This window comes from Pseudonaja textilis, chromosome 8, assembly GCF_049901715.1.
Source record: "Pseudonaja textilis isolate UNSWEBS1 chromosome 8, rPseTex1.2, whole genome shotgun sequence".
Taxonomy (NCBI): domain Eukaryota; kingdom Metazoa; phylum Chordata; class Lepidosauria; order Squamata; family Elapidae; genus Pseudonaja; species Pseudonaja textilis.
The window spans coordinates 11283138-11307676 of NC_141997.1; the positions used below are offsets into that span (position 1 = coordinate 11283138).

Genomic DNA, 24539 nt, shown 5'->3' on the forward strand with positions numbered 1-24539 from the left:
GTGGCCAACTCAATATCACTCACATCGAGGCACGCATTGCCTCGCCTGGCCTCTCAAGACTGTGGGGATTCTGCAACAGTTGTAAGTGTGAAAAATGGTCATAAGTCACTTTTTTCAGTGCAATTGTAACTTTGAATGGTCGCTCCACGCAAGCAAAGTACCAGCAAAGGAGTGGAAAAAACTCCAGAGATGTTCCTGAGACAGGAAGTCTAGTCCTGCCAAGAATGTAATAAGGGTTAACGGAGAGGCAGTTTCTGTAAGCAGCACCAGAATGTTTCCTTCCTGCCTTCCTTACAGGGTTAGGCCAGTAATTTCTTCTAACAATCAGTTCTCCAAACTGCTTAAAATGTTAACAACCGGTTCTAGCAAATAGGTGCGAACTGGTAGAATCCCACCCCTGTTTATAACTGACTGTATTTGAAAAGGATTAGAAAACTCTTGGTTACCTTATGCTAGAAATGAACCTTGTGCTTTAAACTCTTATTTTGCAAATTAAGCTGCAGTTAATTCACCTGAGCAGACTAAATATTTTATGTCCTCAGAGCAATTTTGATATAAACTATATCAAAAGCTAAGACAATGACTAACTATAAACTAAGACAATTATTCCTTTGAAATACATGATATGCAGAAAATATGTGGTCTATTCAATTCAGTTTCTTACAGTCACAGACCAGAGACCAGAATAAATAAAAACACTCAGCAAATATACAATTAAAAATTCTAGTACAAAATTTTTTAACAAATAATTAAATCTATGATAAAATCCAGTCTGTCAATTATATAGTACATGGTCTAATTATACTAAAATTACAATCCATAGACCGTGTAGAAAATTATACTCTGCTACAAAGCAGATCTCCTAAATATGCTTGTATTAACTCGTTGAAGTCATGAATTCCAAAAGCATTTAAAATAGATGCTATAGCGTTTTGCAGCAGCATGCTAAGCATTTTACATATAGAAAACTAGTCAGTGGATTAGAGAAATGTTTTGGTGGGTTTTCATTTTTGAATTGCTAATCCCCTTAACAGTAAATTCCAATATAGCCTGTGACACAAAAACATTCAATATTAATGCTTTCACCAGTTTTTACTACTTGCTGATTACTTGCGATAAGCTTGCTGTCCTTTTTTGAATTCTCCTTTTTCATTTCAAACAACGCATCTGGCATCCTAAACGGCCCTACTTTGCTGTTGCTATGCTCAGCACCCACAACAGAAGGACTATCAACTAGTAATTTAAGAATCTGATTACCATGACACTACCCTTGCTGTCTAGAGCTAATTTCAATTTTTCTTGTTCCAAAACAAAGCAACTGCCATTCTAATCACTGGATATCCAGAATTAAGGCCATAATTACTCCTTCTACTGGGCTGACAACATATTTTTTTAAGTAATGAATTTTCTGATCATGCAATATCATTTACAATGTTCCTGGAGGAGAAATAATATTCAGAAATGTAATTTGCTGGAAGATAATTAGGTATATTCTAACATGTTATATAAATGATTTTCACTGTGTATATATGTCTTGTTTGGACACTCCAATGTTTTTTTTTCCAATGCTCATGTGCTTTGGGGGAAAGAACTATAGAAATTAATCATCATTATGTTCACAAGCATCAAACACTATAACTACTATATATGTATTATCTTCTTTCAAGCAATGAAAAAGAACATAAGATATAATGCCAAGAGACATGCCAATATCATATTTTATTCGTCAAAATGCCTCAGCATCAATTTTAAATTTCACTTAGTTGCATCCCATTGCAAACCTGTAGAAGAAGGATTTCTAAAACTAAGAATAGCAATAGAAATAAATCGATACATTTGTAACACTGCAACAGATATTATAATGTGGCAGTATTCACAGACATATGAGGACTACCATGTTTCTCAGAAAATAATTTCTTTTGACCCCTGAAAAAACGGCTAAGCTGTCTTTTGGGGGATGACTTAATTCCTCCCCCCCCCAGGCACCCGCAGGCAGCCATGCCTTGCCACCAGCCACTCCTAAAGGCTGATCATGGCGGAGTGCAGAGAGCTCCCTACCCCCTCCAAGCACCTTTGCTGCAGACCCGGATATGGTGTTGGCTGCAGGCCGGGTCAGCGGGCGGGCATGGCGGTGGGAACGTCAGCCTTGGCGGCAGGGCACTTTGCATTGTGGGACCTTCGTTGGCTGCCGCTGCCACTTCCTTCCCCCACCGTCACTTTCCAAGTATTAGAGACTTCTCATAAGAGCTGACCAAACAGAGACCTGCCTGCCTGCCTGCACAGACACAAGGGAGGATTGGCTGCTCACTGGCAGTGATGCCAATATGCAGCTGATTTCCTTTGATGTGGAATCGATGTCTTCTGCACTGAATCCAAGGGAAAGGAGAGTGGAGCGTTGGCAAGCCTGCAAGGCTATTTGGGTGGGTCACCCACAAGGAACACCTGGAGGGAAGTAACTTAAGGAGAAGCCATAGGGAATTAGTCTTTGCCAGGAACAATTGTTTGCTTTGGCTTACACTCCCCCCCACCCTTTGACTCATGTCTGTTTTGCTGTTTGCCTTCCCTTGTTTGGAAGATTGCTCTTTGCATTTTGTTTTGGATCTAGCCCTTCTCCTGTGGTCTGCATTTGGCCTTTGCTTCACTGTGCCTTTGGAACTGCTTCTTGCCTGTGACCTGTTTCTTCTCCTGAGGACTGCCCTTGTCTTGTGCCTCAATTCTGCCTTGTGGATTGGACTTGGAACTCTGGACCCTGCCCTGTGAGCCTACTTTGTGGACTTCTTTGTACTACTGGGGGTGTACTTTGGGAGACTGGGAGTGGCTGCCTTCAAGGTAGCATGGAGATGGAGCCTTACTGGTCATTGGAGACCGCTGGCTGGAACATTTGTTCAGCGAAATAAAGAAGACTCTGGAGGCCAGCCTTGACCATCTGGGTAATAACATGAGGCAAGGAGTTGAAACAGTTTATGTCCAGGGTGTGAGTGGTCTGTAGATACTTCCTTAGCCCTCTTTCTCACCCACACAATATGCAGGTCTCCTATGGAATGCAGGCTGGTTGCAGTTGTTCTTTCTGCAGTCCTAACTATCCGTTAAAGTCTGTACCTGTCATTATTTGGTTGCTGTTATAGAAGTACAAATAACAGACTCAATAATTTCTCTGTAAAATTGTATCAACAGCTTCTGGGGCAATCTGAATTTCCTAAGTTGATGCAGGAAGAACATTCTTTGTTGTGCTTCTTTGATGATGGTTCTAATGTTAGATGTTCATTTCAAATCCTGGGGGATTATACAATCAAAAACCTGAATTCTATTGCTGAAAGTAAGTAGACAGCTGATACTGTGTTGTTGAATATAGTAAGAGGTGGTACAATAGAAGGGCTCCTCTTAAAATCCATTCTCATCTCTACAGTTTTAAGCATGTTCAGTTCCAGGTGATTCTGGCTGCACCACAGGGCCAATTGTTCAACCTCTCATCAGTAGGTGGACTATATGCAGACTATAGTCCATCTATGTGCAGAAGCATGGCCATGATATGCTGCCTGAGCAGGAGCCATTAGCCCAGGAGAATTCGTAACAATGGTCAGACACTGAGTCAGTGCCAATACTAATCTTGGATAAGGAGCCAATCTAGCATGCATTACTGAAACCTGGCTTGGCATGGGGTGAGAGGGTACACCTTTCTAAAATGCACTCAGTTAGCCCTCAGTTTTGGTGCCAGCCACATCCTCTTGGCAATGCAGTGGATTACTATCGGGGTGGGTTTCTATCGGTTCTGTCCACCTCTGTAGAACCAGTAGCTCTGAAGAGCAGCAGACACAGAACCGGTTCTATGTCTGCTGATGTTTTTGCCCACCTGCCCACCCGAGCTCTTACCTGATCTTTATTTCCTGATTTTTCAACTTCAGCTGCCGAACGAGGCACAGCTGCAGTTAAAAAAACAAGAAAAGAGGGCTGTTTCAAAGGCTGCTTCTCTGCACACAGCATGCTAATGACGATTAACAGGCGCGCGGCTCACAGCGGGCAAGGAAGCTCGTAAATCCCAAACCGGTAGTTAACCCTGTCGTATCCCACCCCTGATTACTATTGTATTTTGGGTGACTCTGAAGGTTATCAGGGGGTTATCACTCTATAGATGACTGTGTGAGAACTTAGTTGTGAGGTTCAGCCTTAGTCATCACTTGGGATTATTGTTACTATACTAGCCTCTCTGCTACACAACAGCTTTTCTCCTCATGACCCCAGTAGTGGTAATAGAGATCCTCAGGTTTATGATCCTGGGGACAGAGCCAGAGAGACTTCAAGCATGAAAAGGGCAGAACAATTGCTAATTCCCTCAGATCTGGACAATTTCTTTTTCCTATCCAGTCTCAAACCTTCCCTTTTTGTGGGAATTTGTTGTGAATATGGTCAGTCTACTGGATTCTGAAGGAAGCAGATTATCCAGACTATTTTCAGTCTGGTTTCAGACTGTGGTTTGGTATTGAAACAGCTTTGGCTCACTAATGACACCTGGTAGGCTCAGGATGCAGGTAGTGATTCCATCTTAGCCCTCCTCAATCTCTTGGCAGCCTTTGATACCATCAACTATGATACCATCAGATGGGGGAACACTGTTCCATAGAGGTGATTCAAACAAAATTCAATATTCCTGCTTCCTGGGATACCTAGGGCCTCCATTTCCCCTTTTTACTTGATATGCTGATGACAGTCAGCTTTATGTCTCTGTCCCATCATCCAGGTGAAACTGTCATAGTTCTCTTCCAAGGTCTGGAATCATGGGGCCTAGATGTGTAATACAGGCTGCAGCTTAACCATTCAAAACACAGGTGGCTGGGGCCAGGAGGGATTGAGACACATAGCCCAGGAACTGGAGATATTTCATCCTTTATTCTGAACCAGATCATTCAGTTTCACTGTAATTCACAATCTGACATCTTCCTGAAGTCACAGCACCTACTAAAAGAACAGTTATGACTGGGGGTTCTATGCAAAACTTCATATTATGAAATGTATTTGAATATAAGTAGCTCAGGTTGGTAGATGGGCTGTTGGGCTGAGTTCCGAGCTTGGCACTTTGGTTGCAAACATTTCATCACCATTCGAGGAGACATCATCAGTGTGCTTTGAATCGTGTTGGTGTGTCAGAGCACTGGTCTTTAAATATCTTTTTATGTGATGCAAATTAGTGTGCATGTTGTTTGTTGGGCTACTTCTGAGTCATGGTCTGACCAGACTATTAGATTGGCTGACCGTTGTTACTGAAGCATGGTCTTTGGCTTTAAGTACTGTTTGTGTGATGTAAATTAGTGTTGTTTGACAGGGTCAAAACCAAAACCTCAGACAGAAACAAACCAAAGATCATATATCGAATCCAGTGCAGCAACTGTGAAAAGTACTATGCTGGCCAAACAGGAAGAAAACTATCAATCAGACTGCACAACACTTCCTGGTTATCAAAAGACATGACCCACTATCCCTCATATCCATCCACAGAAGTTTCAGAAAGACACAAATTTGATCTAACCAGAACGACAGTTGTAACCCAGGCAAAATCAAGGAGAGAAAGAGAATTCACCAAAGTCTGGTTTTCCACCAATAAGTCAATAAACAGACATATTGACATCGATCCTGTCTACCAATCACTGAAAATGAAAGAACTGCATCAACCGCGATCCTGAAGATAGCATTTAAAATGAACAAACAAGCACCCCACTATGCAACAACAAAAATCACAACCCCTCAGCTCACAAGAAATTGGACTATGTCTCAATAACAACAACTAAAACCAGACCATGACTCAGCAGTATCCAAACAACACTAATTTGCATCACATAGAAGGAACTTAAAACCAAAGACCATGTCTCTGTAACAACAGCCAGCTAATCAAACAATCCGAAGTCAGACCATGACTCAGAAGTAGCCCAAAAAACAACATCCACACTAATTTACATTCACATAAAAAGGTATTTAAAGATCAGTGCTCTGACAGAGGAGCACAATTCACTGACCATGTCTCCTCCAATAGTGATGAAACATTTGCAACCAAATTGCCAAGTTCAGAGCTCAGACCAACAGCTTCACTTGGCCCTTTTGTGGATTAGGAAGGTCCTGTTCACAGTCACTTATATCTTAGTCACTTCCCAATTAGATTATTGCAATGCATTTACAGTGTGCTGTCTTGACGGCCTTCTAAAAGCTGCAAAGGATCCTGAATCTGGCAGCGCAGGTAACTATGGGTATTCCTTGCTATGATCATGTAATATCTCTACTCTTGTCAGCTGCATTGGCTCCCATTATCACCTACATGACACAGAACATGAAGTCTGTTCCCAAGGGTATCTATCCATCACACATATTTCAACAAAGAGAAGGTGTTGTGTCCCTTCACAAAAGTAATATCATCTTCTGTCAGCCCTTCATGATAGTTCAGGCTAGGAAACCAAAGTCATGCATGCTAATACTACTTTTATATCACAAAATTATAGTAACAAATACTTGCAAATTTGAATGTTCCCTCCCCCTTCTTTTATCTTCATGAGAAATACAGAGTCTTATCTGAGGCACTTATTCAGGTTAGAGTTTTGGCCTGGACTTGTGCCTTTTTCTCCTATTCCTCAAGGTATACTTTCTTCCCATTATATCTTAGGGGACCCAGAAGTCACATCTTCTCTATGCTAGCTTCTGCCTTTTTGGACCTATGCCTCCCCAATAGAGAGTTGGCTCCAACTCTACAGACATTTAGGAAGGTGGTTAAGATTCAGCTATTTCCCTGTGTCCTGGGAGTGAGGATATATTGAATTCTCAATTAGTGAGATTTCAATATTGCTCACCAACTTACCACTTTATCATGTTTTAATAAAGTATTTTTGTTGAATATATTTTAACCCCTTATTTACTAAACTAACTGACATTCACAGTATATAGTAAACAATTCCATAAATTAAAAATTGCTGGTTCAATATGCTTCCGTTTACTTTTAGATAAGATCTGCTGTTTCAGCTTACCAATGTCACATGGAAATTAAAGCTTCATTGACAAAGGTCTTATGTACCACATTGGAAGAGCTGTTATTAATCTTCCAGAAAAGTGATCCCTATTATTCAAAATTAACAGGAATTATGCCTGCAGCTTTATAGGTAAACATTAAAGATTCAGGTTGAATATAATTAAGCAAATTATGAAATGCCAGTCTATTATTTCAAGCACCTGTTCCTGTAGAGAACAAGGGAGGAGACTTTGATGGAAATAGGCAAAGTAAGAAGGTAATGAAGACTGAAACATTATTTAAGTCATGGGAAACAAGACAACATTCAGAAGCAGTTTGGGAAAATGCTTCCCTAATACACTGAAGTATAAGAAAGAGGGGAAGTATAGCAAAACAGACTTGTATGATACTGTTAATATACAGGTGAAACTCAAAAAATTAGAATATCGTGCAAAAGTTCACTTATTTCGGTAATGCAACTGAAAAGGTGAAACTAATATATGAAATAGACTCATTACATGCAAAGCAAGGTAGTTCAAGCCATGATTTGTCATAATTGAGATGATTATGACTTACAGCTCATGAAAACCCCAAATCCACAATCTCAGAAAATTAAAATATTACATGCAATCAATAAAACAAAGATTGTACATAGAACAATATTGGACCTCTGAAAAGTATAGGCATGAATATGTACTCAGTACTTGGTTTGGGCCCCTTTTGCAGCAATTACTGCCTCAGTGTGGTGTGGCATGGAAACTATCAGCCTGTGGCACTGCTGAGGTGTTATGGAAGACCAGGATGCTTCAATAGCAGCCTTCAGCTCTTCTGTATTGTTCGGTCTCATATCTCTCATCTTTCTCTTGGCAATGCCCCATAGACTTTCTATGGGGTTCAGGTCAAGCGAGTTTGCTGGCCGATCAAGCACAGTAATCCCACAGTCATTGAACCAGGTTTTTGGTACTTTTGGCAGCATGGGCAGGTGCCAAGTTCTGCTGGAAAATGAAGTCAGTATCCCCATAAAGCTCATCTGCGGAAGGAAGCATAAAGTGCTCCAAAATCTCCTGGTAGATGGCTGCGTTCACCCTGGACTTAATGAAGCACAGTGGACCAACACCAGCAGATGACATGGCTCCCCAAATCAACACAGACTGTGGAAACTTCACACTGGACTTCAAGCATCTTGCAGTGTGTGCCTCTCCATTCTTCCTCCAGACTCTGGGTCCTTGGATTCCAAATGAGATGCAAAAGTTGCTCTCATCAGAAAAGAGGACTTTGGACCACTGAGCAACAGACCAGGTCTGTTTTTCTTTAGCCCAGATAAGACGCTTCTGACGTTGTTTGTTGTTCAGGAGCAGCTTGACAAGAGGAATACGACATTTGAAGCCCATGTCCAGGTTCCATCTGTGTGTGGTGGCTCTTGATGCACGGACTCCAGCCTCAGTCCATTCCTTGTGAAGGTCCCCAACACTTTTGAATGACCTTTTCCTGACAATCCTCTCCAGGCTGCGGTCATCCCTGCTGCTTGTGCACCTTTTTCTTCCACACTTTTCCCTTCCACATAACTTTCTATTAATGTGCTTCGATACAGCACTTTGGGAACATCCAAATTCATTTGCAATTTTGAGGCTTTCCCTCCTTATGGAGGGTGTCAATGATGGTTTTCTGCACAACTGTCAGGTCAGCAGTCTTTCTCATTATTATGATTCCTACTGAACCAGACTGAGAGACCATTTAAAGGCTCAGGAACCCTTTGCAGGTGTTATGGCTTAATTAACTGATTAGAGTGGGACACTTTGAGCCTAGCATATTGAACCTTTTCACAATATTCTAATTTTCTAAGATTGTGGATTTGGGGTTTTCATGAGCTGTAAGCCATAATCATCTCAATTATGACAAATCATGGCTTAAACTATCTTTCTTTGCATGTAATGAGTCTATCTCATATATTAGTTTCACCTTTTAAGTTGCATTACTGAAATAAATGAACTTTGCATGATATTCTAATTTTTCGAGTTTCAGCTGTCATCTATCTCAATAAAGTAAAATTCTAGTTTTCTGAGGGTGTTAATTTTCTGATCTGGTCTTTCTAATGCAGTTCACATAAGCCAACTTTATTCTCACTTTATTTATTGTATAAGATGGCTTTGAGGTACCCCTTCAGATTGCTTAGCGTTTGATTTTGAAACTCATAGGGATCAGAAGGGATTGCTTGTGTACTAACTAGCCTCCCTGCTGCACAGCAGCCTGTCAAAACTGCTAACATCTGTGGCTAGTTTGATGGTAGAATTTCCCAGACTTATAATTCAGGAAAACTTCAATCTGCTGCCCTTGAGTGTGGACTCAAAGGCAGCTCAAAAAGTCATGTCCACCAACTTCCGGTTTGAGTTCCTTCGCCGACAGACTGAAACCACGATCGTGTGCAGTTTCGACCTGTGCTCGCTGCTGGAGCGCCCCAAGCTGGCTGGTTTCAGGGCAAAGCCACCCTGTAGAGGTGGTGAAGAGGGGGGAGACTGCCAGCAGGGTTGAGGAGAGCCACATCACTCCTCCCCAGCTGACCATTACTCCCTTTCCCAAAGGCAGTTGCAGCGGTGGTCAGAAATGGCCACCTCAAAGAAGAACTTGACCGGAAAAGAATGTGCAGGAGGAAGATAAGAAGAGAAAGTTTTGGTTGACCAGGTTAACTGCAAAAGCAACAACATAAGGTACCCTGGAATTTAAACTATTAAAAAAAACATTGTTCCCTAAGAAGATTTTGAAGCAGCGAAGGAGAGAGGGGAGGGAAAGGATTTGGGTTTTTTTTTTCTTCCTTCCCTATACTGACAGCTAAGAGACTTAAGCAAGGGGGGAAAAACCCACTTTGACAGCAATAAGCATTTAAGCTGAAAATAAAATGTCAAAGGGATAATAAAGATTTCTGGATACTTAGTACATTCTACATATTAAATCTTAAAATAAAAAAATAGTAAACTTATAGTATAGTTAAATGTACAGTTAAATGTATAGTTAAAAGATACATTTTAACTGAAATTTGGCAACAAAATAATAGAACCCCAGGAAGAGAAAGTGGAAAAAAGAAGCAAGGAGAAACAGCTTCAGATTACTTGGATTACTTGGTGATCTTTGGATTTTTGGTTATTGCATTTAAATGACTAAAATCAATCAGGTGGTTGTTTAAAAGTGTTTAAAATGGCACCACTTTTAGAAGAACTGAAAATGGAATTTAAAACGTACAAAGAAGATGCACAAGAAGGGAGAGGTTCTTTTGGCTTCTTATTTCAACTCTTAGAAATGAAGATCTGGAACTATGAGAAACAACAAGAAACGTGTGCAGAACAAGAAGATTGGGACAAAGAAAAAGCTGTCTTTAATGATCAAGTAATTTTATGGGGGGGGGGAAGGGAAATTGGGGAAAGAGAATGAAAAGTTTAAGATTTGAAAAAACAGCCAAAAAAAAAGAATAGTTTGAAAAATAAGTATAATATTAGAAAACAACAGAAGAGGGGATTACAGAAGAGAGAATTAGAAGTAGAGAGACAAGGAGGTAAAAAGGGGAGGGAGAAGAAGAGGGGAAAGAAGGAAAGGAAAATAAGTTATAAAGGACAGAAACAAGATATAGAGAAACAGGGTAAAGGTATAAGAATTGAAAGTATAAGCCTGTTTAGAGATAATGGGTGAAAACTTAATTGTAAAAGGGATTCTGCAAAGGTACATAAGATAGTATTGTTATATTACAAATAGAAATAATTTTAGAAAATATGATTAAAATGATGGATTAAATATTTATCGTAATCTAATGGAATGTTTGTTAATAAATAAATGATATAAAGTGAATGAGAGAATTAAATTAAGAAAGGATGGGTTCATTTTAATTATTATTAATGATTTAGAAAATATAAGTGAAGAGAAATATGGGGTGGGGGGGAGATTTAATTATGGAAAGTTTAGAAGTGTTCCCAAGGAAGTATGATATTTAATTGAAAGGAATGTTAAAGATGTTAAGATTTTAATGAATATTAATGATAGAATTGAATTGGAATGGAATGAGTACTTTATTTACACACACACACACACACACACACACACACACACACACATATATATATATATATAATCTTTTTTAAAGAATGTAGTGTGTATTTTAAGAATGTACCAAGCAGAATTCGATTGGAAGTTATGTATTATATTGAATGTTATAATCTTAGAGGTATACATTGAAGCTTAAATAAGAGTTGAATGGATAAAATTAAAAGATATAAAGGTGTCATTCTCCAATTAGTAACTACAGGGGAAAATTTGTTTAATGAGAAAAGATAATATGAAATTGAAACAGGACAGACAAAAGTATAAATATAATGATTTGAATTGAGATGAGATAATCAAAATAAAGTTGAGAAAATTAAAAGAGGGGAAAAAACTATGTAGAAAATGTAAAACAGTAATAAGATAGAATAGAACACAAAAATGAGCATGAAATTGAGTTTGTGTCTGTATGAAGAAGTGATAACCCAGGACCATGCTATTTTCAAAAAAAGATGTTTCATTTGTATTTTTTTGTTGTTGTTGTGAAAACCCAAATAAAATTTTCAAAAAAAAAAAGTCATGTCCACCGTGGCAAGGTGATCTAAGTCCTCTGATCTGACTCACAGCAAAGGACAAACATTAGAACCAATTTGATCTCGGGGCAGTGGAAAGGTGATCTGGAGTAGTTAGGATGTTGCCACCAGCTCCTTGTCATAGATGTATTGCTCCCTGCTGGTTCTAGAATGCTCTAGTATTATATCTACTCTTACGGGAGCAGGACCTACTGTAACTGTCACCCCAGGTTATTATAGTAGCTCTCTTTCTGTAACTGATTCCAATCAATATTGGTAGAGCACAGTAGTTGAGTTTAAGATTCCTGTTTTGTGAGCTGCCTCAAGTCCCTATCCTTTCCTACTTACCTTCTACATGAAGCCACTGCATAAGGTCATCAGTCAGTATGGGGTGTAGTATCATATAGTATGCTAATGATACACAATTGCATTTCTCCATACTGGGGTAACAAAAGATTCAAGAAGTCTTTTTCCAATGTCTAATGGATCCAAGGGCCTGAATAGAGGAGAACACGATTCAGCCCAAACCAAAAGAAAGATTGAATTTTGCTATAGATTTTAAGGTTACCCAGTTCTGGAGGTTTTCTCTCTTTTAACTCTGGCTGGGAATGTACCTCTCCAATCAGAGTAACTGTGCAACTTTGGGTTCCTCCTCAGCTCCAACTCAAAGAGTAATTGGCAGCTGCAACTAGAGTGGCCTTTATACAGATTCGTCTTGGGAACCAATTGCAACCATTCCTGAATTGGGAAACTTTGCTCGTGATTACTCATGTCTTAGTTACCTCCCATTTAAATTATTCTAATATATGCTTTCTGAAGCACTTGAAAGCTGCAGCTGGTCCAAATTGCAATGATGCTATTTGGGCATTCCTCATTATTCTCTATGACGGTATCTGCCCTACACCCCCCAGAGATCCAGAGGGCCGAATATTGTTAGCCTTATATAAGGCATTGAAGACTTTTGCAGACATTTGTCAAGAGATTAGGAGAGCTCTCAGGTGAATGTAGGTTTTTTCATGTGATTAGGTTATTGTTTTCTCCTTGCGCACCAAAGATTGTCTCTTGTAATTCATATTTTAATTCTTGTATGCTACCCAGAATCACAGTTGTGAGATAGCAAACACATAAAACATTTAAACTTATTTATTTAAATATAAATGCTACATATAAATTCATAAATCACTACTAACCTTGATTTACAATACAACTACCTCTCTTAGCATGCACCAGGTTTGCTATTCTACTCGATTCCTTGGTTTTAAATTTTAGGATGTAAATGAAATAATTAAAATGGATGTTTTGTGACCAGCCATTCCTCATCAGATTACCTTAAACAAATATAGAAAATTGCAAAATTATATTATCTAATTTAATTATAAAGTTGTCTTCATGGAAGGAAACAAATTGCTTTTCCATCCTGAAAAATAATTATCATTACAGGTAGTTCTTGCTTAATAGCAGTTGTTCAGCAATAGCTGAAAGTTATGACTACTGAATGACTGGTACTTATATCCAGCTCTTGAAGTTCTGGCCCTCCAAGCACACACATGATCGTGATCCAGTTGCTTGGCCAACCACCTTGTTCTTGTAAAGGTTGCAGTGTCCTGTGGTCATGTGATTGCCATTTGCAACCTTCTCTGAAGCCTTCTTAGAAGCAAAGTTAATTTGGAACTAGCAAGGAAAGTATAAGTTGCTCCTGTAAATCACTCCCATTCCTGTGGCTCTTTTTTCCCAAGGATCCTAGCTACAGAGTAAAAAAAACCCTCTGTAGTTTGTATACATCAACACACACATCATATGGTGCTGGCCTGGCCACCAGCACACGCACCCTCACCCAAAAGCAGCCATCCTTGGCCTTGCTGCATTCATACTACACCATACCAGACACCAGTGCACAATCTCCTATCCAGCAGCTACCTCCTGCCCAGCTATGCTCACACTGCACTACAACAGCTAGTAACCTACCCACCTGCTTGTGAACCACTGAAAATGTATGACTTCCTGCTGATTTCCCCACCGACTTTATTTGTTGGAAGCTAGCAGAAAGTTGCAAGGAGGCCTCACTTAGAAACAATGTTCCTTGCTTAAGAATGACAACAGGGACTGACACGATTTCCTTCACTAAGCAAAACATGATGCCCACATGATATCATGTTTTATTATTGTTTAGCAATGAAAATTCTGGCTCCAAATAAATGAAGATTACCTGTATAGCCTAGTGCACGGGTGTCAAATTCACAGCGGCATCACATGAAGTATCAGGACTTTTTTCCCCTTTGCTAAACTGGGCGTGGGTGTGGCCAGCATGTGACACATCGGCACACAGGCCGGGAGTTTAACAGCTCTGGCCTTGTGGAAATCATACACTTTTTGTTTAATAAAAGAAACATAACTGGGCTACAAAGGGGCCCAGTTTAAAAGAGAGCTCATCATGCAGACTAAAGCTGTGCAAATGTAAAGGTCAAAAATTATTTCCAGTAGTTGGGGATACACATTTAGGACATGTCTGTAATTCTTTAAACCAAGATTGTATTTTTTTTTTCCAGTTTTACAGTATAGCTGAGCAACTGCACAATCCTGAGAAAAGAAACAGCTATTTTAAGAAGCTGCAGACAGGCACAATGACATGAGCCTTGTGCACTCGGAAGCACATCTTTGCTTCTGAACATGAAGCAATGCAGAGTCATAATATAGATTACTTTGAGAAACATTAGTCAATAATCTGATTTTTTTTCTGGTCCTATGATCACATATTCTATGTAACAATACAAAGTCATCATTACAATTGCTATAGAAAATTTCCTTCTTGTTCATAAAACCAAAAAATATACTGGGGCAGGAAATCAGCAAAAAATTAGGGACTGATGCTGCTGTTAAATCTGAAAAAGACCTTGAAATCAACTGATCTGAATCCCAGTAATTCCAATCCCAGTAATGTCTGACCTGGTCTGTAATTCATGCCAACAAGACTACATAGAAAATTGCTTTCTAGTTTTGTTTTTGCAAAAATATTTTGAGCTAAATTTTACTGATTAATCAATTCATATGAACGTCTTATCTGATAGAGCTTGCTTCCAGACTCTGTCCATGGTAGCAAAGCATATAACCAACAAGCAAGAGCACTTTAAATTTACATTAAAGTGATTGCATGAATTAAAGTTTTCAGAATAATAATCTTTTACAACCATCCTCAAACCTTATACAAAGTACAGATCAGCTTTTTAAGTTATGTATGTTATGAAGAGAAAATTATAAATAACATTAAATAAAAAATGAGAGTGGAATCCTTCATAATTCTACTTAGACAAGTAATTTTCATAGAGGTATTTGAACTTGTTACCAAGTAAGATTACAGCCTAAAAATAACACATAATGAATTTAATTAGCCAGGTACCCATAGAATTGTAAAAGTATATATGGAAGTGCAAATATAAAAATGAATTATTCCTGGACAGGCAAGCAAATGTCACACTCTGTACGAACATCCTACTGATTCTGCCCACATTTGCTCCTGAATACTGCTGCTTCTCAGTTAATATTATAAACCCTTTATTTCATTCTTCTTTGTAGCTTACTCCTGCTATGTTGTTTCACAATTGCCAACATCTCAGTAATGTATTTTGCCCTGCCCTGAATATTATTCTCTATTTTTTTTCTTTTATGCACTTGTTCCCTATGGTTAAAAAAATCACATACTGAATAAGAAGTATTTTAGAGCCACATTTATATTGCCCCTTTTCTTAATGTTTTATTTGTCCTTACTAGTGATACCCAGGAGATCAGACAACTATTAAAGTTATCTGACATCTTTAAAAACATTAGGAGTTAGAATTCCAGAATTCCCAGTCAAAATTAGTTTTGATTGCAGGGGATTGTGGGAACTGAGGTTCTACCACTTCTGAAGAAGTCCAACCTCCTTAAGCTTTGCCTGTCAATTTACAAATAATAAAGCTCCACTGACATGGATAAAGAAAAGCATTTGGACCCAAATACTCGTACCAAGTATTATTATTTTCAGAATAGTGGTACAATAAAAACATGAACCATCATTTAAGAATTTGATAGCATTAAATTATTATAATTCATTCTGAACATAACAATAAGACTGTTTAAAATTTAAGGTGGAACTAACCAGATACCTATCATCACAAGGATGCATCCTTAAGTGCAATATGTTAACTCTCCTTTAGAAAATTTAAGTGCACACAAGGATTTTCTGATATAAGAGAGTCAACCACTAGATAAAATGATCCTTACATATTATAACTCATTTCTATAAAGATCTGTTCACTTCTAACAAAAGCATTAAAATAAATTATCTAAAGATTATGTGGAAAAATAATAGTATTAAAGCTGATGAGATAGAAACCAGTAGAACCTAGGCTAGAAGGAGAAGTTATGTAAGTATTTATTAGCTGCTTTACAGAATGCACTGTTTGGTAACTTTAAAATGTGTTAGGAAAAAAACCAAGAGTTTCATCTTGGTACAATAGGTTGTTCTACATAAATCTTCTACATGTAACAGGCCTACATTCTTGTCTGTAATAACACAAATAATATAGCAGTCTTGTATAAGAGTTCTGCTGAGTAACTCAATTCTTGAATAAGAGATTTAGTGTCTGAAGAGCTGTGAAATAACACTGACAATTTGGAAGTTCTTGATTTCACACCTGTAGAATTTGTCGATGTTAGTATTCTTGTACTGTATAAAATTATCTAATAAGAGTTTTCTGTTGGTATACACTCCATTTCAATGACTGAAGATCAGGGAAAATACATTTTGTCCAGTCTGAAAATGGAACATGCTTCTTATTCAATCAAATGTTGATTTGTAATGTTTCTTACAAAAAGTTCAGCAGTTTCATTATTTACTGTTTCTTCGAACATTTTTTGAATACCACTCATACCAAAGTATATTACAACTAATGTAAGAACTGTCACAATAATTAATATTTAAAAAAACAAAAAGAACAAATGAAGGTTTTTTTCTTCAGGAATCCTTTCTGCAAGACAGAGGATCATAGTGGAAGGGGACCTAATGAGAGAAGTAGTGAAGTACACCTACAGCAGATCATTAAGAGATGTGTACCATCCTTCTTTGAGAATGAGTAGATTTTCATTCCATGTGCCTCCAATGAACTCTTTGAACTACACTGAAATAAATCTCAATCCGATCATTAGTATTTCTGTGGGTCTGAGGTCTAACTTTTTTCTAAAACAGTCTCCTTTTTCCTCTTTATATTCAGTCTGTGTTGTGAGGAAAGTTAATGGTAGGTAAGGTTACATTTCACATATGCTTCACTAAACAAAAATAGATCTAATCCTATTCAGCACTGACCAACTGATGACAAACTTTGGGTTATTTCGCATCTTTTCTAAAAAATCTTTGTGATGCAATTCTAACTTCAAATAAGAGGAGACCAACGAGGTAAGAGGTCAAACTAAAGATGGGCGTTTAGGCAAGCTTCTGAGCTGGTGGAAATGTTTTCTTTTTAAACACACACACACACACACACACACAACGCTGCGAAACATTTCCAAGTATATCAAACTGGAAGTTCACACTAGAAAATTTATCTCCAAGGGCTTGGGAAGCCATGGCTGACGGATCTTTCTCCGCCTAGCTCCATTCTACCGACGCGCTGAAAATCACCCACAAGGAAGTTCATTTCCAGGGACATAAGCACGACGCAGTTCCCGATCCAGAGTTCTGGAAGCAGCGCCGCTTGCCCGGGAGAGAGGGGACCCAACCTCATCTCCCCGGGAATCGCCGCCCCCCGTGCCGAAAACCTCTCTTGGATGGACCCGGGGGAAATCGTCTTCTTTATGCCGCCAACTCAGAGCAGATGCCCCGACCCAACAGAAGGTACCACCAATTGGGCAACGAAGAGGCAAGGAAGTTGGATTAACGACTCACCTCTGAATTCCTTCCATTTCTCTACCGCCCCCAGCACTAACAGAGAACAGCACCGGAACTGACATGATAATCGGTATAGACGGCGGCAACAGCAGCAGCAGCAGCAGCAATTCGAGGGAGGTGGGGGTGGGTGGGATGTACGAAAAAGGACTCGCGAGGAGAAGCGGCAGCACTTACCCGGAGAGCTTAGCAATCTTGACAAAGCTAAACACATCCATCCAGGGGAACGCCTGAGCAACGCCTCACTTGTGCGCTCGCTTGCTCATTCCAGCAACAGCTCCGTGCCACGAAGAAGGTTATGCATGATTGTTTTCCTTCTCCAGCAACAGCGGCTATCCTTGCCGAGGAAATCGCCGGCGACGGTTCCTGCTACCCCCACCCCCCCTCCCGCTAAGCGTGCAGCATCTACCGGCACCATGAAGATCGTGGAGAAGCGCGCGCCCGCGCACCTCCCGGCTTAGCTCGCTGAGGCGTTCGCAGGAGAAGTGAGCGCGCCTTCCTCCGCGCCTGCGCAGAGGTCCGCCTCGCGCGCAGAGCGAAGAGCCCGGGGTGAAGCGGGAGCGACTAACGGGTAGCGAGGTGTCAGCGGCTTGGATTTGGGAAGCGGGGGGGGTGGGGGCAATGAAAGCTCAGCCTGCTCCCCTGAGAAGAAAGCGGCCGATCCTGAGGAAGATCTCGGGTTCAAGGCTATGTTCGCTTTCTAGTGGTTATTTTTTTTTATCTGAACCTTAGTTCCTTATAATGTGATCGGAAGGTAAAGGGTCTCTCGTTAGTTCAGCATTTTGTCTTCTGAGCCAACAGATAAACCTTTGCGGTCTTTTTAAAGCAGCTTAAAACTTGGGGCAGGAAAGGGTCTGAACTAATCACACACTTCCCATTTAAGATTACGGATTGGTAATATGGGGTGAGCTCCCGTTCCTTCCCCAGCTCCTGTCCACCTAGGTGGCAGTTTGAAAGCATGCAAACTAGGGACCATTTCGTCGGGAAGGCATTTTGTGCACCCCGGTGTATGCTGGCTACTTGACATGGGGAAATACCAATGCTGGCTCCCTTCGCCAAGAAACAGAGACGAACACCGTGCTGGACATGACTGAACAAAGAAGCCTTTACCTTTTTAGTATGCAAATAAAGATTATGTATTATAACAGTTCTTATTAAAGTCCTACAGGTACTTAGATTTTTTTAAAAAAACAACGATACTAAAAATTCTAGCATTAAAAAATGGTAATTGCTGATGGCAATAAACTTGGCCCATTTTCCAAGTTTATTGCCATCAGCACTGAAGTTGTCCAGTAATATCTGAGAATTAATCTAATAAAGCTTCATAGCATCTTCATTTGCATTGACCTGGCCTTAATAGAAGATAAATGGAAGCATTATTTCCATGGCCTTATTTTTCATGAAGATCAAATTATAGCTCTGCTAACAATTATTAATATTTTGTTAGTTTTAAAGGTGTCGTGAGATTCCACTTTTAATAATAATAGAGCTTGAAGCAAGACCCTAGGCTGCCATGAGCAATCCCCCTATTTTTAATGGTACCTGCTGTCTAATATTCTTTGCCATCATTTTTTCTGGCATCTGCACGATAGGAGAAATGAATTCAAATATGAAGCAACAAATAATATATGTGACCCCTTGGATTTAACAGCAAGTGCAATTCCCTGGGAAAAATTTCTATTCTGCTAAAATGCTGAGATTTGCTCTCAGACAGTAGGTCCCATCCTGGCGTGATGATAAAAAAGATATTGTTGAAGTAAATATCTAGCAAATACTTCAACAATTTCTAATGACCTTACTTAAGCCCCAATATCCTCAGCTATGCAAGTCTAACGAAGGAAGTCTCCAGAGATAGCCTTAATCAGTTTTTATTACTTACTATCCCACTATCTATAGGCAAGGAGGTAATTTAGTTGTATACTTTAGGAGAATATGCCAAATCGTATGTTTAAGAAAATAACAAATGCCCTGTTTGATATCTTTGATATTCTGCTTGGAAATCTGAAATTTTAACTATTTTTTTTTACTGTCTGCACCCATATAAACAAATAAAACCTTAAGCAATTGGGTAGAAATATTTAATCCTCTGAGACAGATTCAGCAGTTATTAATTGTAATCTGTCTTTGTACATTATTGTTGGAATTGTTTGTCATTGTCTTAAAGAATATTTTCCACAACACTAAATGGAGCTTCTTGGCCTGACAGTTGATTCGCATTTGTTTTCCCAGGAAACCTCCTTTGATAATTTATCATATTGTATACTTAACTCTGACTCATTAGTTAATTTTGACAAATTGTTATTTTATAAATAGTCAAGTAAATTGTTTCCTTACAAGTATATCAGCCTTCCATCCTTCCGAGGTCGGTAAAATGACCCAGATTGTTGGGGGCAACATGCTGACTCTGTAAACTGCTTAAAGTGGTCTGTAAAGCACTGAAGTGGTATATAAGTCTAAGTTCTATTGCTATTTCTATATATGTATTTAATGTTTATTATGAATGCATGTACAAAATAGAGCTAAACAATTATATATAAATCCTATATCATTCTAAATAAGATCGTTTAACAAAACTATGTAGCTCTAAAGATTCTGAAATAGAATAACTCATAATGAAGCTGAATATGTTTGCTTTTACCATTTTGAAGAGGCTAAAATAATAACTCATTTTATTCATACTTTTCTAGCATATGAAATTTAAATGTTTGAATTCCTTGCACAGCTTAAAATACATCTCGCTGGTTAGTACTTCCTAATTAACCCCTATCAAAAAATGTTTCTCAACTAAACAAAATAAAAGGTTGTTTATGAAAATGAGCTTGTAATTATTTTATTGGTACTAAAGCAGTTTCAATGTTGTGAAAAGTGCTTATGTTCAAACTGACTGAATTTGTTTTCGTGTGTTGTAGAGTCAAAAATAGAATGATCGCTTTAAAAAATTATCATGCTGCATGGATCTTACATGTGGATGACCCTTGAAAGAGCTGGATTCAGGGGAACACAAGACTACTGGTCCTCAATAATAATTACTCAAAACAACTGGAGCACCACTTGAACACCATCGGCGCTACAAATTCATCATCAGTCAATTGCAAAAGGCAACTTTACTCAAACAGTTTATATCCTGCAACGATACCTCTAACACCACAAAACATCAACATCTGCCTATCCCCTGCAGGTCCTTGGAAAGGATTTGATAGGTGTGTTGGAAGTTAAAATCCATCCCTCTCCTAGAAAAATGAAATGTTTTGGATATACTAAAAAGGCAGAATATTTCCCCTAAAAAGAAAAGTAGAAACTCAGCTAGACAGAAACTCCCACCTTTGCTAATGGACCATTTACTATGGCCTAGGCCAATCTATTTTACATAACAAAGATCTACTCCAAGTTGAGCTATAATAGGAATTGTCCAAAGCTTTTTCATTACATCATCATCCAGCAAGGCTCAACCAAGCCTGGGACTCAGGACAGCCTACAGAGTTGCCCCTGCATGGCCCCATGGGAGTCTGACAACTAATCAGAATACAAGCTCAAATTCAAATCCCAACAGAGGGTATAAAACAATTGCACTCTCAGCATTTCAGCTCTTCCTTCTTTCTTCACAGAAGCCATGTGATCCTATCCACCATTAAACCATCTTTCTAAGCAGTCACCATGTTTCCATTGTCATCCCCACTTGGAACTGAACCCAGAAGGCTATTTCTTCCAACAGGTGGATAAAAATGCTATATCCAGTCTGAACATCTGGCTGACTATGCGACAAACTGTGATAACAATTACTTTTATTTATTACATTTACAAATTGTTTAAATGGTTAAGAATCAGAAAGCAACAGGAGACAAAAATGAATAGTAAAGATGGCAAGAAGGACAAAACCAGACAACAAAGAAAAGTAAGTTGTACTGCCTAAAGGGATTTCAGCTACCCCCTCACCAAAGGATTGGCAAAAACCAGCTCTTCAAGGCTCTTTCAAATACCAGTAGGCTTGGGGCTATTTGAATCTCACTGGACTTAATTCCAGAAGAGGTTGTTGTTGCAGAAAAGGTACAGTTTCAAAACCCAAATAGATGGCATTAAATAATTGAAGGAACCAGGAGCATGCCAACCCTGCCAGATCAGTCAGGCTGATACTATGGTAAACAGGCCCTTAAATAACTAACCGTTATGCCATGAAGGGCTTTATAGATAAAAACCATTGACCACGATGCTTTGTAAATATTGTTTGTGGACCATATTCAAAGGTTGGCAAAATGTTGATGTGATACATTCTCTAGACTGCTATCTTGCAATTATTTTGTAATACAAGCTTTCCAGATCACATTTCACTGCATGAAAATGGAATTATACATAAATAAAGATTAAACAACTTGGTGACATTTAATGGGTTCTATGGTGTACCTTTTTTCTATAGACTTGATTTCTTCAAGTACCTCTACAAAATCATATTTTGCCTTCTTGGCTAAGGCACTCACTCCTGAATGCATACCTATTGAGAAACAAGTCTCTTACATGGCTAAAAAAATTATTAAAAAGGCATTATGTTTCTAGAGCAATATGAAAGATATTTTAAGGACAGTTCTTCAATATACTTTTCTCTATGCTATGGGCAACTGGCTATAAAAAACAGAAAATACCACTATTCTATTGATGATGATTTAAGAAATAGACGTAAAAGTGGAAGTGGTTGCATTACAATCTGTAATACAATCTGTAATACTTGTTTGCCTTCCTGCCTCAAAACAACCTGAAATACATTTTCAGCATAAATTTGGTTGTGCTGGAAAAAGTTATGGTTTGGTGTGCTCAGTTTTAAGCACATAAAAAACAATAAAAATGAAGGACATTTTAAAAGTCATTGCAATTGGACATAATAAAGAAAACAGTGCTTTACCAGAAGGAGAAAAGAGCAAAGCCAAAACAAAACAGACCACCAGAGTAGATGTAGAAGATATGCTGAACCACTGAAGTTCAAGAATAACTATAAAAGGCTTCCAGGCTCCAAGCTTTTAGGAAAAGAAAAGGATACAGCTTTCAATATAATCTTTGAAGAGTAGAGGGGATGGAAAGAAGAAAGGTGAATAATTACCAATGCAATATTGTGAGTAATAGAAATCAATGTATGGACCATTAGCTCTGGAAGCATACTTCTTCCAGGAGCCTAGATTAGGAATGTAGCAGAATAATTTATCATATGTTCATTGGCTATTCATGCTCATCTGAGCAGGGACAAATGATCCTCCCCATATATGATCCTCCCCAAAGCAAGTGAAAACATTTTACTATGCAGGGTGGGCTTCAAAAATTTTAGCAACAGGTTCTCTGCCTGGTTGCTGAGTGGCCATGGCCATGGCCATGGTGGGCGTGGCCTAGTTGGCATCCTGCACTATGTGGGGGGCATTTTTGTCCTCCCCGGGCTCCAGAGGCTTTCCTGAAGCCTCCAGGAGGGCAAAAATGGCGCCCCGGACTCCGGAGGCTCTATGGAAGCTGGAAACAGGCCTGAACTTCCAGGAGGCCCATTTTTTTGCCCTCCTCAAGCCTTCCCATTCACCTTGCACTTACCTGCATCCAAAACAGGCCGTGTGGGGACTCCGGGGAGGGGAGGGATGAGCGGGGCCAGCCAGGAGTGAGATTTGGGGGTTCTCCAAACTGCACAGAATCTTAGCTAGGGTTCTCCCGAACCCTTGCGAACCCCCAGCAGCCCACCCCTGCTACTATGTTGTTTGAAAATATTGACTGAATATCTAAAAAGGAAATATAAAAATCTGGGCCCACAGATTCAGTCTGTTAGTGCAGGCTGTATAGGGAAATAAGAATATTGACTGGCTTTCAAAACAAGGTTGATAAGATTTTGATTTTGGAACTTTGGTCTGAACTAACTTGATTGAAGTTAGCATAGGATATTGTTATGTCCTGAGGACTCAAGGAGTTCTCACTCAGGTCCACTCACTTGTGTGGGCGTTATTTCCCCCATTCCCATTGGTCAGTTCTCCCCAGCAGCCAGCTATAAAAGCAGGCTGCGGGGTCCAACTGGCTGCTGATTGCTGCGAGCCAGTTCCAGGCTTGGCAAGCACGGTCAGCCCTTTATTTGTAAATAAAGTACTGTTGCACTCATGCTCTGGTTCAGCCTCTCATTGCTCAAACTTAACACTGGCGACGAGGATGGGATGGCTACCAGAAGCACCTTGCAACCGCTGAGTCACTAGCCACCGATCTACAGCCCAGAGAGAGCGATCGGTTGGCAACAAAGAAACGCTGATCCGCAGCCAGAGAGCGGTCAGCTAGCGAAACGAGCGATCAAAGAGCAAACGCAGATCCGCAGCCAGAAAGCGGTCTGAGTCAAATAGTTAGAAGCGTCTGTGGCCGCTTGTTAGCCTCGCTACGGGGAAAGTGAAGCGCTGCGAGCCGCAGCCGCTCTGCATTTGGCGCGAAATTCAAGCGGGTGTCATTTGAATTTCGGGCCAGTAGAAATACAGCACAGCGCTGTGAGAGTCACTAACGCCCACTTTTTGGCGCGAATCAAGACACCTCCAACGGCTAGCAGCCAACGTGGTAACCCAGAGAGAGAGAAAGAGAGGGTAGCAAAAACCTCTCCAGAGCTGATATCACTTGTAACTCACGAGCGTTCGTAGTCCCAGAGAGATTTCTCCGCATGGTAGCCCAGCCGTTCCAGCACCATGAGTTCCAATCCAGTATTCCCGGCGTTTAAACCAGACGAAGAGAAGTGGGAATCGTATAAGAACCGTTTCAATCATTACATCGATGCGGTCGGCCTGTCGGATGCGGAGAGCATCGGAAAAAATCCTATTTCCTAATCTACTGCGGAGCCACCGTTTACTGATACCGCTGCAGCACTCGTGGCGCCGAGAGAATTAAAAACGTTCCGTGGTCCGAGTTGCTTGAGATCCTCACAAACCACTACGCTCCCAGACCTTCACAAATCGCCAGGAGGTTCACGTTCCGAATGAGGAAGCAATCAAGTAAGGAGACCATCAACCAATATATGGCCGCCCTCAGAACAGCAGCCCTGCACTGCGGGTTTGGAACA

At 39.7% G+C, this 24539-nt stretch overlaps 1 protein-coding gene across 3 annotated transcripts in view; it reads right to left on the bottom strand.

Moving 5' to 3' along the window:
* The window catches only part of FRMPD4 (FERM and PDZ domain containing 4), a 197481-nt gene extending 179424 nt beyond the window's left edge, over positions 1 to 18057 (bottom strand). For all 3 annotated transcript variants that reach the window (XM_087938333.1, XM_087938334.1, XM_026714290.2), the window contains exon 1: positions 17672 to 18057. In XM_087938333.1, coding sequence (XP_087794459.1) covers positions 17672 to 17712 — 41 coding nt within the window. In that variant the 5' untranslated portion in view covers positions 17713 to 18057. The remainder of the gene's footprint in view (positions 1 to 17671) is intronic.
* Between the last annotated feature and the right edge of the window lie 6482 nt (positions 18058 to 24539).